This window comes from Tauraco erythrolophus, chromosome 4 (genome assembly GCF_009769465.1).
Source record: "Tauraco erythrolophus isolate bTauEry1 chromosome 4, bTauEry1.pri, whole genome shotgun sequence".
NCBI lineage: Eukaryota > Metazoa > Chordata > Aves > Musophagiformes > Musophagidae > Tauraco > Tauraco erythrolophus.
Genome location: NC_141468.1, coordinates 35,749,198 through 35,764,802, shown reverse-complemented (window position 1 = coordinate 35,764,802; position 15,605 = coordinate 35,749,198). Strand labels below are relative to the sequence as shown.

Genomic DNA, 15,605 nt, shown 5'->3' with positions numbered 1-15,605 from the left:
CTCCCCCCATTGTCTGCCCGGGGCGGAGGGCTGCGCTGCCCGCCCGCCCCCCGCCCTCGCCTTTGTGTGCTCCGGCCGGCGGCGGGGTGGCGCGGCGCCCGCCGTGATGCGCGCTGCGGGGCGGCGGGGGGTCCGCTCCTCCCGGTGAGAGGCGGGGAGGGACCCAGCCTCTGCTCCAGAGGTTTTTCACCCGCAGCAAGCCGGAGGAGAGGGACTATGGACTGAGCGCATCGGTGTACCATGGAGTCGGGCATCCGCTTGAGCACGCTCTGCCTTCTCCTCTGCTTGGGGCCAGGTAGGCGGATGCCGGACCCGCCGGGAGGGCATCCGAGAGCGGAGCCGGGGGAGCTTCGTGGCGGCGATTCCCTGGCTCCCGGGCGGCCGCAGGTGCCGGGCGCGGCGGCGGCGGGCGGAGGTGTGTGGGGTTGAGGCTCAGAAAGTTGCAGCGTCGGCGAGTGGGGTAACGGCACTTTCTGGGTCAGTTACAGGCTTTGGCGTGGACCCTTCGCTGCAGATCGACGTGCTGTCCGAGCTACAGCTGGGAGGCTCCGCGGACGGCGTGCGCCAGGTGCCGGGGCTGCATAACGGGAGCAAAGCCTTCCTCTTCCCAGGTACGGCCGCCCCCCGCCCGCCCGCCCGGCTTCGCTCAACTTCGGCGGCCGCGGTCGGGCCCCTGTGCCGCGCACGGGGGGCTCGTCCGCCTCCCACGGCAAGGGGTTTGCCCGCTCCTGAAGCACTCTCGGGGTCCTTTCTCTTCCCTTCTTGCTCGCTTTTCTTCCGCTCTTCTTCGTCCTCCTACCCCCGCTTTTTTTTTTTCACCCCCCCCTTTTTTTTTTTTCCTTTGACTGCTAGACGCTTAATTAAAGTACAGCAGGAACAGGGATGGCAGATGGCTTATTTTGTGAGTCGTGGGGTGCAGTGATGAATAATAGCACCACCCACTCTTCTGCTTTACTTGGGAAACGCTAAACATACCCCACGAAGAGAAATGCTCACTGAAAGTTTCATGTGAATCGAGCAAAATGCTGAAATGAAGTGCCCCGGAGGAGCGAGGCAGCTGGCTGAAAACAAGACGACCCTTTTTCACTGGGTCATTTTCGTACCCCTCATGAGAAACAAAGAATGAGTTTTAGTCTATTTTAGTCCTTGTGATTTGGTTTCTTGTTCATAGTGGGAACAGAAATAAAATAGTAGTCTTGTTCCACATTTCAAAAATACTTTTAGGAGGCTTATTAAAAATAATTAAACTTCCTTATCTTGAAATTCATAAAGGACTGTAAAATAACTCTTGATGGCCAGCTGAATTTATTGCCATAGGTTACGTTGTCTGCATGTGCTCATTGTCAGTGTATTTTTGAATTGCACTGTAATAACATACTGATAGTTTAAATGAAGCTGGAGTCAAGAACATTTTCAGGAAAAAAACTCTCTATCTTAATTAAAAAAAAAAAGAGCCTAAAAATGGCCTTCAGAAGCAAGTCTTTTTAGAAAGATGATGAAATGCTCTTTAGAAACATGACTAAACAAGAGCAAGGAATATGGCTCAAGATCTAGTGAAGCACGAGCAAATCTCTGCATCAGCCTATAGTTTAGGGGGACTCGGTTGCTGCCTTCTTGCGTCGTGCCAGGAGTTTCAGTTCAGATGTGAAAGCGTTTCTGGTGCAACAGGCAAGAGGCTATATTTCCCATACAGAAGAGTTATAATTCAAGGGAGATAAGATCTGGAAAGGGAATTTCTTTTTCATGTTTGCATTAATGAGATAATTTATCAGAAGCTAATAGTTGCCAAAGGCTTTTTTTTTTTTTTTTTTTTTTTAACGTGATGTCTCTAGCGTTGTTCTTCCCCGGCGCAGCCAGCGTGTGTCACTGTGGACATTAACGTGGAGACGCATGGGCATATGCGTTCAGAAACACTGGCACATGCTGGTTTTAAACATCGGTGATGGGCTTGTTGGCTGCAGAGCAGAGCCCTCGGTGAAGGGGGTGCCTGCTTAGAATGGCAACACGTTTGTGTGGTTGTGGGGTTCGTGCCCTAAAATAACTGTAGTTTTAAAGGTATGGTTCTGAGTTGAGACCCTGTTGTGCTATAATAGGTTGGGGTGAGGGGGAATCAAAACACCCTTTGACTTCAGTGGTAAGAGGATTAGAGGTTTGTAAGAGTAAGACTTTTTTTTTATTGTATGTTTTCCCAGTGTCGAGAAAAAAACTCTTTAGTAATCCAGTATTTTTTTTTTTTTGTCAAGTTATTCTCTCTTTCTTGGTAATTAGGAGTGTACATAGTTCCCAAATGGGTTAGGAGTTTAGCTGTAAAAAAAGAAGATAGGAGTCTTACATTTTCACACCAACCCTTTTATTTTGTTGAGAGGAATCGGGGCAATAACAAGGATGAAAACACTTGGGTCTAAATGGTGATTGAAGTCACTCAGTATCCTTTGGGAAGTCTTCAGTGCCCTGCAGGACTGGAGATATTTTACTTGCTACTGCATAAGACGACTGCTGATTTTCTTATAGTAAATGGGGTCCTTACTGAGCAGACAGATTTCCATTTTTGAACTTGCATTTAGAGACGGAGAAATTTCCTTCCTTGATCAGACCACTGGGTCCACTTAGTTGTTTTTGCTCTGCTCTTAGAGCTCACGCTGTAGGAACATTGCTGTAATGTATGCCTCTTTATGTATTTGCAGTGTGTGAATTTCAAATATATGTATGTGCTGACTTTAAATTTGGCTTTTGCCTATGTGTTTTTTTCCTATTCCAGCTAAAGCCCTAGTCCTAGATACAAATGATTTTCTGAAAAGGACACAAACGACTTTAAATAATCTGTGAACTTACTCTGGAAGCTTTAACTTGTGATCTTTTGCCTTTTGGTTTCTTCAGATATTGAATCTGTTCTTGTACCATATACCATATACATATTAATGACATTTTAGTATGTTGCTTTTTTTGATAGACCACGTTCTCAACTGGCGTAAAGCCTTCCTTTATGTATGCTTAAAACATACAGAAAGCCTAAATGCAGTTCTTCATTTTAGAAAGAAATTATGAAAGTGGCAGGTTGAACTGCCAACAGGTAACAGATAATTAAAGATATATGATTGGGAAATTGTACATACACCTAAAGCAGAATAGTCTCTTTCCTTCTGTTTCTAGGTGAAAAAGTCAGTTTTGACGGCTTAATTAGATGTAGCATCAATTTTCAATACAAGGGTTTTAGCATCTAGTTGGCTGTTCTGACATTCTTCTTTGTGTAGCTGATTTTCAAAGGTACTTATATTTCTAGGCCATATAAGACAGTAGGCAGTTACTCTCTGAAGGCAGTTTTAGTCTATTATGTTCCATTCAAGAGCATTTAGATTGCTCCTTATATGGTTCCTGATTTAGAAATACTTGGAGCCGTTTGAAATGTGCGGTCACGTGGACTTTCGTTTTGTGTACCAATCTGCTCTCTCATGGCACAACTTGGGAAACAGAACTTTTCCCACTGACTTCAGCAGGATTAGATGCTGTCGTCTTGAATTCTAAAGCTTTTTAGGTGCTTGCTGATGCTCTTTGGTTGTAGTGGATGACAACACCTCAATGCCATTGTAATCTAGCTCTAGTTAGCTGCAGGGACTTCTCTTTCTGGAAATGTGATTTGCAAAGTAACTGTAAAATGTTCTGTGTAGCTTGTGGGAAGATACAATTATGAATAGAAAACAGGAGGAAGTCTTCCAAAATGTTAGTGTTGCTATATGTGAACATCTGCCAGCACTTCCTAGCCAAAAGCAGATATTATTATGTCAAAATATGTTGAGAGGAAAATTATTCCTCTTCTGGTCAAAGCAGCAGAACAGAAGTCAGAGTATCTACACCACAAACTTCTCTCTGTTGATGACTGTTTACATAAGTCAGTGAAATTTTCAATACCTTCATTTTCCCTTTGGAGAACAGGGATGACACTAAAGGTAAAGACCAAATCGGGTGGGTGGTTTGAAGTGTAATTAATGTAGTTGAAGGCGTTTGGAGAAATACCAATTGTCATTTTTATAATTCTTTCTTTGTAAATATATACTGCATTAATAGAATTTGAGGAGATTGGTGGAGAGGAAAGTCAATGTACTCATTCTGAAATCGTACTCAGTAAAAATCATACTGCTGCAAGAGCACTTGTTGCATATGAAACTGCAGGGAAAGGGCAGACAAAACCGCAATAGCAGAGGCTGGAGGGTGCTGAGGGTTTTGAATGGGTCAGACATATCTGACTTCAGTCTGTGCTCAGGAGACTTAACGTTAAGCACATGCAAAGTCTCAATGAAGCCAGGTATTTCAACTTCCAATAGGAAGTGGTCTGAGGTGTGAGAATCTAAACAAAGGCTGCAAGAGTAACTCGATTTCCTCTCGCACTCCCATAGGCAGTAACTCTTTGTCACTCTCCCTCCTCCCTTTAGACTCTGTATTCCATATATTTTATAGATTTAATGTTTTGATAGCTTTTCTGGATCTTACTTGGTGTTGAGAGTAAATACTACACATCGGCCTATCTTTGTCCAAAGAGCGTTTGTGTAGTATTGGAGACACCTTCCAACTACCTCCAGCAGCAGTGGAGAGTGGTGGAAGGGACATTGTAAATCAAGCTGTTAGAGGCACAAAACTGAAAGCCTAGTGATGTGTAAGGAAGGTGTATGACAGTCAAAAGGTGTATATACTCAAAGAGAAGGCTAAAGGGTGGACAGGAGAGTGCAATCAGATGGTTACAAGCACAGGAACGTGTGTTTAAGGAAAAGGTAAAAAGGACATGGCAGTCATGAAAACGTGGGAGCTTATATATCTGGACGCAGAACTTGGAACTCATTCAGAGGATAAGTTTTTCTCTGCCAGTTGGGATATGTAACTCTAAATATGGTTATAAATAATATTTAGATATTTCTAAGGAGGAGGGACAGTTCTAGAGGCAAGATGTGGTATATTCTGATGAGGAACAAGATGTGCTAGGAAACACCAAAGAAATTATTTCATCTATCAGTGGGTTGCATGAAAGGACTCAGCACTACTGTTCTTTGAATTGGGACTTGCTGGCACAAACTACTGGCAGAAAAACCCCCTAAAATAGGCCTCTCAGTGTAAATGATTATTGCTGCATGACTGGATCGTTAATCCATTATTTTAAAATACTAGCAAGACAACATTACTACATATATATATTTTATATATCTTACATTCCTTTGGAAAGATCACTGAGTTTGGCCCATGACATCACCTCTGGACATTGCTTAATAAAGGAGCTAAAAATAAAGCTTTAAAACTACATGTGAGTAAACTTTCTCTATTAGAAATAGAATTTATGTTGCCTAGGCACTTCACACACACTTTTTTCCTTGCCTCCTGTCATTGAAACGATGGACAGATGCTTTCTTCAGGCTCCAGCTGAGCCTGCTGAAAATATTACTGTTCCCAGCTGCTTGTCACTGCCTGGGAGCTAGAGGTTACTGTCCCCACAACTTTTCCAAGGCAAGAGATCATATGAGTGTTCCCATGTCAGCTGATGGCAAAGTCTGCCAGCTTGAGGAGCGAACCTGGCTGACTGCAGTGACATGGATTAGAGAGTCCTGTAAAAGCCCCTTTTTCCAGCTGTACTTGTCTCCCAGAGGAGCAGTAACAGACAGCTGGGGGAGAGCATGCTAACGTTGCCAACTGGTATGGCTGACTGCAGAATGAATACCTATCTGCAGCTGCTTTTTGTCTTGGAAGCAAGCTGGTTTCTTTCATTCAGATCCCTGAATCTTCAAAATGTGGGACCTCCAGCATAGAGATCATCTGTAGATAATAAAAATTTCCAGAATTTTTCAGAGACAAAGAAAGCCCCTCACCCCTTAGTTTTCAGAATGACTGAAACAATTGAGTTTAATTTTGGTAAGTACTGGAGTGTTTTTCAATGTTAGAAGTGCTTAATGTAAGCAATTACTCTATGACAATGTGGTAGCCAGAGAGATCCAGATTTTGGTGTATCTGAAACAACAGCCTATGCTTTCCCCTCCACTGCCCCCATCCCTTTTCCACCTCTGGCACATTCCAAAGTTACCTCTGCCCCTGTGCAAACAGTAATTGTTGTGATACAGCACTGCCGGCGCTGTGATTGATGCTGCTGGGGAGCTGGGCTGGATGTTGAAGGAGGGCCATGAAGAAGAGCTGGGCTGCTTCTGCAAGGGGCTACAGAGTGGGAACTGCTGCTGTGAGGCATCCTCTTGCTCCAGAACAGCTGAATATTCAACATCCTCCTCCTCCCGTCAGCTGCTGTAGCAAGAGGAGGCGCTTGGGGAGCGTCTGCTGCTTGAAGAGCCTGCCCCAAAAAAGTACGAGGTAGTATGTGAGAATCCTGCATCCAATTCCCATCCCGACTCATGCTGAGTGGAGAACTAGGGTGGACTTTACCCACTGTATAACCGTACACTGCTGAAAAAACATCAATATACCTATTATTGGATACTGTGTTGCTGATGAACTATAGCCATGCTGGCCTAACTGTAAAACAGAAGGGGAAAAAGTTAAGGGAAAAAAATCTTCTACATTGTGGGCTTGTGATTGATGCTTGTAATGGTACAGCAGAGGGTAGAAATGGGAAGTGCAAAGTGAACAGGGACCTAATATATGGCAGACACCAAGAAAACTCAGGTTTCTGGAGAAGAAAAGCTTGTAATCCCTGTATGTAGTCATTAGTGCGTAGTTGATGCAAAATAATGTTAAGGAATGACATAAAACTGGGCCTGTAGCATTTGAGGATTGTAACTGTCTTAATGCTGAAAGTTTCAAATAAATAATGCTACTGAGAGTGTATATTGGGCACATAAAGCATCGCAAAGGCATAAGTGTAGAGCAATACAGTTGCTTTAAGTATGGCTCTAAAAATTATGTCATTGTTCATGGCAGGAAAAGGTATTTTACATAAAATTTTCTTTCTTGTCTTTTTTATTTTCCTACAGTGGACTTTTGAGGGGGAGAGGAAGGAAATAAGCAGAAATTAAATAGTCTCTCATAGCCTTTGTGTTTTGTTTTTGGTTTTCTCTTTTTTTACACTCACATCTCTTAGCACATGTCTTGATATAGGCTTTTGTTACCTTTCAGTATGTTAAATTCTTGATGGCATGGTTTCTGGAAAAAGCTACAGTGTGGGGGACGGAAATGGTACCTGCTTGCTGGTGTAGACACTGTACCTTACCTGCTCAGATCCTATGGGGAGACAGTGCCGAGCAGCACGGCTTCTATGGCTTTGCCTGGGCTTGGTGGGACAGCTGACGTCTTCTGTCTCTGTTACTTTGACCTCTGCGATGAATTCGTACTTGCATTTATTAATCAGTGAGAGTTTGACTCCATTTAGAGGAATGCCGTATTTGGCTGTGTTCGCGTGGCCTTGAACTGATGCTTTTCACAGCCAGGTTGTATCTACTATCTGCAATAGACTGAAGTTCCTGGGGATTTGTTTTCTTTTGGGACAGTGCTGAGTGTCTAATACTTTTTTTTTTAATGAAAGTTTGGTTGTTCAGGTTAATCCAAATAGACATGCTCTGTTTATACATTCAGTATTGCCTAAAACAATTCATACTGATTGGTAACAGACAGAGTTGCATTTGCTTGTTCCTACTTTTGTAATCAGGCCTCATCTAAAATATTGCAAGTATAAAACCCTCGTTGAAGCTAGTATTATCTCAGAGCTCAACCTGGCATGTAGAATCATAGCATGGTTTTGGTTGGAAGGGACCTTAAAGATTAACTATTTCCAGCCCCCCTGCCACGGGCAGGGACACCTTCCACTAGATCAGGTTGGTTAAAACCTCATCCAACCTGGCCTTGAACGCTTCCGTGGATGGGGCATCCACAACTTCTCTGGACAACCTGTTCCAGTGCCTCACCACCCTCAGAGTGATGAACTTCTTCCTTATATCTAATCAAAATCTACCTTCTTTCAGTTTAAATCCGTTGCCTCTTGTTCTATCGCTACACGCCCTTGTAAAAAGTCCCTCTCCAGCTTTCCTGTAGGCCCCCTTTAGGTACTGGAAAGCTGCAATAAGATCTCCCTGGAGTCTTCTCTTCTCCAGACTGAACAACCTCAACTGTCTCAGCCTGTCCTCATAGGAGAGGTGGTCCAGCCCTTGGATCATTATGGCCCTCCTCTAGATCCACTCCAGCAGCTCCATGTCCTTCTTATGTTGGGGGATCCAGAGATGAACACAGTACTCCAGGTTTGTTGGAAAGCTGAATATGAGTATGATGTGCTGCTCTGGTGCTTGTATGGAAGGAAAATACATGAAGATGGTGTCAGTATGGTGATGTGGGGAAGAGCCCTGGCTGGTGTCATGAGAAGGGAGAGGATGGTCAGAGGAGTAGAGGCCAAGAAGACCTCCTCCATGTGGACATTCCCATCAGCAGCAGCCAAGTGCAGATGACTGCTCACCAGGCAGCCTCTCCTGGCAGCTGTAGCAGGGATCAGTGGTCTCAGCTGAAGTTTAAAGATGTGATGTTGATAGCAGGACATCATCTGTCCTGAATGCCATAGAGAATGCAGCACGTGTGCTCTGAGATGGGCGCCAGTGACTCTTCTGGGTAGCTGTCAAGCAGATCTTTCCATATTGCTGGGGGAGGATTACATTAGCAAGGGGTAGTGACGTGGGAAAATGAGGTCTTGCTACCCTTATGTAATTGCTTTTGCTGTGACATAGTTCTGTAGTCATGAAGCGTGCCTTAGATTGGCTAGGTTAATGTTTTTTTTAATGGTTTCTTCCCCTACTACAGCATGCTTTATTCTCCAGTGAGGTTTCAGAAAGGACGGTAACATTTCCTACACATCCCTTCATCTGGATCAGTCTTAGTGTCTGTTTTTCCCCTACTATTTGCCTATAAGCTGTAGGAAATAAGTTTTCTACGCTCCTCCACATGCTTCCACTCTCCCAGGCTGTATCCTCCAGGGCATATGGGTGCCAGCTTGGAAAAATACCTCCAAGAATCGTTAACTTCACTGCTTCCACTGAGTCTTAAGGGAGGTACAGAGCTGAGCTCAAAAGTTATTTAAAACCAGTGAATAAGAGCTGGAGATTATATATAGCTGTCACAGAAAACGGCACTTCCATGTAGTGGCTCTTCAGTTCCCTGTGTTCTGTCCCATTTGGTTGTGTGCCAAGGCACAGATCCACAGAGCAGCTGGATTCTCCTACCTGCAGTGTTAAGGTACAGCTGAATAAGGGGTGAAAAAATATTCTTCACTTAATTTTTTTCTGTCGCTCTGTTTTGGCTAAATTCCTGATTTTGTCTCAATGTTTAAGAAATACTAGTTTTTCCATCTCAGAAATATGATAAGAAAGGGTACTTCAGTTTTTAATATTTTTTTTGCCTGGTCATGTTTTCCTTGATAAATATCTATTATGAAAGTTTACTCAGATATTTCACGTATCTGTTACTGAACTTTAAAAACTTAAACCAAACTTGTAACAAATATGTTATTTAAGTTATGGTCTCATTTAGGGAGTAAATTTCTTTTTTGTTTTCCTTTTTCATTTTTTTTCTTTAAACCACGTTTGGGTGGAAAAAAAATGCTCTAGCCATTTTTAACATGGAAGAATTTTTTAGCAGAATTTTTTCATTGTTTTTTACGTTAAAGAACATTTTGTTTGCTTTTCTCTTTTTGGTGCATACTGTTTTTTGGGGAGTATGTGATCCTGATGACTTCAGAGAGAAAGAAGAGCTTAGAAAACTGACTTTTAAGATGAGCCATCTTGGGAGATGGCACCCAACTCTGCTCTTGCAAGCTGATAAAGCAATGGACATGGTATAAAAGGGCGAGCAGATGAAGAGAGACTTCTGAAGACAGTATTCAAAAGAGTTTTAGCAGATTGACATATTTGCAGCAGCAACAACAGTGCTACGATAGACTATAATGTTTCCAAAGGAGCCATTGCAATCAACACTGCTAGCGATCCATAACTGAGAACTCTTTTAGTGGAATGAGTGGCAATTTCCCTCTCTGAAAATGTAGAGGGATTATAATAAGAAAAAGACCTCTGGTTGTAGAGTTGTTCTCTCTGTTAGAGCAATTTCTATATGGTTTCCCCAGCATAATGCTTATTGAAGTATAATTAGACAGGGGTAACATCCATACTGTTTATCCTATCAGCATGTGCCGGCCTTGCTCCATGGCTAGAAGTCTACCAGTCTCTAAATACAGCTGCATAGTGCTCCAGAAGGGTTCCAAAGGAACTTTTGTGGTTTTGAGGCTGATAATCTGGGTTTTAATAACTCCCTAAACTTGCGTTTGCCTATTGGGCCATGGCTGTTCCAAAGGCACTCTTAAAATTTCCTGTAACATTGGCTAATGTCCCTTGAACTTGAAACAGTTCCAGTTTTGCTCAACACCCATTCAAGCAGTAGGGTAGAGCTGAGGAAAACCTTGTGTACCTGGGTTAGTGATGCTCTTTTTAACAATCCCTGCATACATGGGTGGTGTTTGAAGCATAAGCAGTCTGCTGTAGTAAGAGATCTGGGATCTTGAATTTTTTTAAAACTGAGATTGCGTCTGGGTTATTGCATTCACTCTGTGTTTCTCCATTTCAGAAAAATATAAATGAATTGCAGGGAGTGAAGAGAACAACAGCAAACCTGATTATACAGTAAAAAGGACTGGCTTACTAAGAAAGCTTTTGAAAGAACTTGAATATGTTCAGCTTGTCCAAGCAATGACAAAAGTGTTGCATGATAAGTGTCTAGTATTAGAAGATTCTTAGAGGTTTAAAATGAAGGAATTATTTAGTATTGAAAGAGCTAGAGGTAAGAGTAATGTAATGAGATATAAATGGAGAGGATTTAAGATAAAAGGAGACTTTCACAGTGCACTAGTTTAGATTGTGGAATAGCTACCGAAAGGAAGTGGTAGAAATCTCCAGACTTTTGATATTGTAGAAGATAGCGTGAAATAAAAAAAATCTAGGAAACATTAGCTATATTGTAGTCATTGTGTGACATTCAGTTAATGTGCTAAGGGTGGGGTCCGATGACCCTGTAAGTCTCTATTCTGGAAATGTGGAGCATTGGTGGAATTGTTCTAGTATAGGGAGAGATTTTTCAAAGACACAAAGGGGCATCAAACACCTGATACTCATTAAAATCAAACTGGTGCCTCTGCATTCTTCCTAAAACTGTTCTTTGGTGCATTTAAGTATATTTTAACGGTACTTAGTTATAACAAGCCTGCAAGAGCAAGGAAATAAGGATTTGGAAGCATTTCTATTTTTAACTCATCCAAGCTTATAAATTGGGCATGTGTTCGAAACCTGTAGCTGATTCACCGAGGCTAACAGACACATTCGGAGAAGCATGGACTCCATTAATACCTGATTTAAAAGAAATTTTCTTGCAGGAGAATCTGAACTCTGGTCCTCCTCAGCTTCCTTGAGACCTCTAGTAGCTGTAGCTTGAGTCCTCCATATACTTTCTGTCTGTCTGCTGTGCTTATAGCTGAGCTGTGCATATGATATTCCTTGGTATCCCTTCTCTGTGATCTTTGCAATTTGAAATCCTTCCAACCTTTTCATTTCCTGGCATTAAACCAGATATCAAGCGAGCAGAAATTTTTTCTGAGAATGCCAGTACGGCTGGTGGCTAGGGTGTCCCTCCTCTCCCCTCAGGTGTCATCCCTCTGACACTCCCACCTCATTTATAGTGGTACTTAAATTCTCTTTACGTTTCAGTCTTCTGCCTTCTTCTCCCATCTGCTGCTGTTTGCTCATCCTGCTGCCAGAGACCTGTGGCTAGCAACAGTGTTGTTGGATGTGTCTAGTATCCTTTAGACGTAATTTCCTTCCAGTGGTGGCCTTCCTCCCCCTGCCTTGTTGTGCTGCTTTTGCTGTCAGCATGAAGGTTTGTTTTTTCTGGAGCTAAGTTGGTGATTGTTGACCATTCTCTTATGTCAGAAGTTGATCTTTCCGGCAGACCTCATCATTGTGGTCATCTGGGAAATTAAGACAGATCTCATATTAATGCTTTCTTATGCTCACCATTGTGTTGTATGAAAATAAATCAGCCTTAACACGTAGAATTTTGGCGAGCTGAAGGCAATTAACCCTAATGTACATACAAAACCAATTACACCCCATAAAGCCAGAGGTGAAGAAAAGCTAGAATGAGTGATCCAAACCATTGCAAAGAGGGAGAAACAGATTCTTAACAGGGAAAAAAGTTAAACCCTTCAGGGCATCCACAAATGCTTGGGGTTGAGCTAGATGATCTCAAGAGATCCCTTCCGGAAAATGATTCTATGAAACAGAGGCTGCAGGTGGTAGATCTTCAGGAGCAGCATACAGATAACAGCGAAAGGAGTTTTTGACAGAAAATGACCAAGCAGAGAACATGAGTAGGTCTTAGTGACACTTGCACAGTGAGAACCAAGTGAGGGAGAGATGTAGTCTATTGCTTAGAGGATATAGGAGTATGTAAATCCAGCATGATCCTAATCCAGAGGTGCCATGGTGGATGCTAGTCTTCTGCAGTCTGTCATCATATTCTATCATCCAGTTCACCAGTGGAATAAAATACATTTGAGAAGCCTGAATTGTGTCCCGTCTCCTGGGAGAAGGGTAGTTCATGTAGTCCAGTTTGATCTACACCTAGCATAATCAGCTTGTGTGTTTTATTATTGCCGTTAAGTTTGTACTTTATTGTTTTTAATTGATTAGACTTTGCTTACCTTTGGTAGCCTGCTTTTTCATTTGGAAAAGGCTGACAACACTGCTTCCTCCTCTTGTCCTCCCCCTTGGTGTGACTTGCATAACTTTTTAAATCCTGACTGTGCTATACAACTAGGGACTGGAAATAAATTCAGTCTTTTAGCAGTTCTGATGTGTGTCATGCCCTTATTATGGTACCAGTAGGACTGGAAGGCGATGCATTATTTTTCTTGTGCTCTTCAGTCTGTGTCCCAGCATTAGCAGCATTTCTTGGTGTGATATTTTTTGCTTGTTGTTAGGTCAGTTTGACACAAAGCGCTCATATGACGATATGCAGCCAAGCATAACGAGGTGCATATGCCACAGATGGCAGCAGCAAAGAAAACAAGACAGGCTTGATTTTCTCCACAGGTTTCAAGGTGTTCTCAAAGCAGCTTCTAGAAAACTGCTTTGTGCCTAAAGGGATGTGAGTGTGTGCATATATATATATATATAAAAAAATAAAAACACATGTATATTTATAAAGCTACAGTAGCTGCAACCTTTTAAATGTAGCTAGAACCTGTCTCGAATTGAAAAAGCAGACAGAAATCCCACTTTACCTCTGTGTCCTTGTTCAAACATAATAGGTTTTATAGTGGTATTGGCCATGAAAAACCTAAACAACATCATTGTAAGTAGCAGCGCTTGATACTACCTACGAGGGAGTAAAAGAGTCTTCAGAATTTAAAGAGGAATTGAGAATAGTGTCGGAATATAGATTAGGGAAAACTAGTAATCCAAAAAGCTATTACATCATATAATTGATAACCCGAAACCTAACAATCACCAGAAGGTATTACAATGGTAAATACCTGGGGCAGGGCATACCTTACAACACACGTTTTAATTTCCTAGGAGTGGAATTTCTTAATGAGAGCAGAAGTTGTCTTTTATCTTTGTCATTTTGTTGTCATGTAAGAAATCCCCACTGAGTAGCACCCTCTCTCCTGGTGATAGTATCTTGCATGATGACATAGTTGCAGTGAAAGGGGTAGTGTTTCTTGTGGGCAAGGAACAGTGGTTTTCTGTATCATGTATGCATTTAAAAATTCCTGATAGGACTTTTGTGTGGTGCTTCCCCCTGTGTTGATGTGCACATTCCTTATATTCCTTTCAGGAATGTTCAGGAGTGCACATTCACATTTTCTTTGGCAGTTTGGTGGGAGTTGTTTTAGTAACAATCTAGCCTGGTGGGATCTGTATTACTTGTTAAGCAAATCAGCTGCTCCTCTACTAAGAATACAGATTCATAATTTGGAGCCCTACACATTTGAAGTTCAGGTTTTCCTACAAAAAAGATTTCTTATCCTTTCATTTACAAAAGGTTTGAAAAATTGTTGGAAATCTGCTATTGTAGATACACTCACTAGAACCCTCACTCTATTTGTTTACCTCTTTACTTATTTACTATTTGCCTGTGGAGTCCAAAAGTCATGAAACCCTTGGTCATGGACCCTACGTATTTTTGGAAGAGTGCATCTGACCTGTTGCGGTGCAGCTGGGCTGCTGAGCTGGTAAATGGCTCCCACTTGTAATCCTAGTGTCAGTTCCTTCTGTACTGAAGGGACCACGGCCAAAGGGAGTATGAGAGATGCCTAAGTGTCTTAGTGTTGTGGTCTGGCAAATTAAGCCTGAGATTGAGAGCTGTAATACCTAGTCCTGAAGCTCAAATAGATGTTTATAGTGGTGTAAACCTGCCACTTGATCTCTCTGCATCCATTTCCCTGTGTTGTACGGATCTGCTAACCAAGAAAAGGTGCTATCTATGGCTGTTTGTATTGTGCTGCTGACACACTGAGACATAGCACCATTGAAAGGACATTTCCCTAGTCTGTAGTCCAGGTGGGGAATCATGCTGAGCAGCTGCACCATTCATTTGATAGCTTCATCAAAGCAATTGGATTCTGCTTGGGCAGTAGGTGGCTGGGCTGGAAAGAAAGATCCACCTTCCCCATTCCACACACATGGTCTGTTTAAGTACATGTGTGCCACAAAGAATGATTTCATAGCCCCAATCTCAAGATCATCTCAGGGGTTTGGCCATATTTTGAGAGAGCTTGATTGTGTTTCAGTGCCTAGCACCTGAACAATTGTTTTGTAGACTCACAGGGACTCAGAGGAGGCTGTTTTAGCAGGGGAAGTCAGTAGTTGGGCTGTGGGAAAGTAAGCTTAGCATTACAGAAAGATTCAGCTTGATGTGACTTTCCTCGGTTTCTAGAAGCAGCCAGTACATAAGCTCAGAGAGCTTAACCCAGCCACTGGTATAATCACTCTCAAACTAGCATTGTATCATCTCTTTAGCAGAATGCTTCTAGACAGATTTTGATGGTATTATTGTCAATTTACAGTGAATGCATAATGTATTGCAGCTGTAGCTTGCCCTAGACAGTCTTGGATTTACAAACTCTTTCCTATAGAGTAATCCAAGTCAGTGCCAGGAGCTGGCAGAAATGGTTGAGGGCTTGCTACTGCTCAATTATCTTATTCTATCATATTGGGTAGAAGGTTTTCCCCCTGTTAAAAATGTTCTATTTTAATTTCATTTGCATAGTTGACAATTCTTAATGTTCCTTTCACTTAAAGAAAAAAAATGTTAAAAAAGCAAACGAGTTTAACAAACCAAGCAAAAATTCCCTGGGGACTTTGACCAAGGAGAAGAAAACATTACAAATGAAGCACTTTGAATGAAATCATGATTACTTATGCAAATGCAAAAACTACTCCCGATTACACAAGCAAGTTAGGTCCTTAATAATGGTTTGGTTATTTCAGATCAGAAACATTGCAGCTTTATTCAAGCATATGCGTCCAGGCTCTCAGTACCTTTTCCCACCTCTTGTCTCACAAGAGGATTTGTGTTGTCAGCTGCGCCAAAGTGAC

The 15,605-nt window shown here is 42.2% G+C and overlaps 1 protein-coding gene across 1 annotated transcript in view; it reads left to right on the top strand.

Moving 5' to 3' along the window:
* The first annotated feature begins 240 nt into the window (after positions 1-240).
* The window catches only part of NELL2 (neural EGFL like 2), a 164,676-nt gene continuing 149,311 nt past the window's right edge, over positions 241-15,605 (top strand). Inside the window, exons 1-2 of the mRNA XM_086609966.1 lie at positions 241-295; positions 483-611. Of these exons, the coding sequence (XP_086466092.1) occupies positions 241-295; positions 483-611 (184 nt within the window). The remainder of the gene's footprint in view (positions 296-482; positions 612-15,605) is intronic.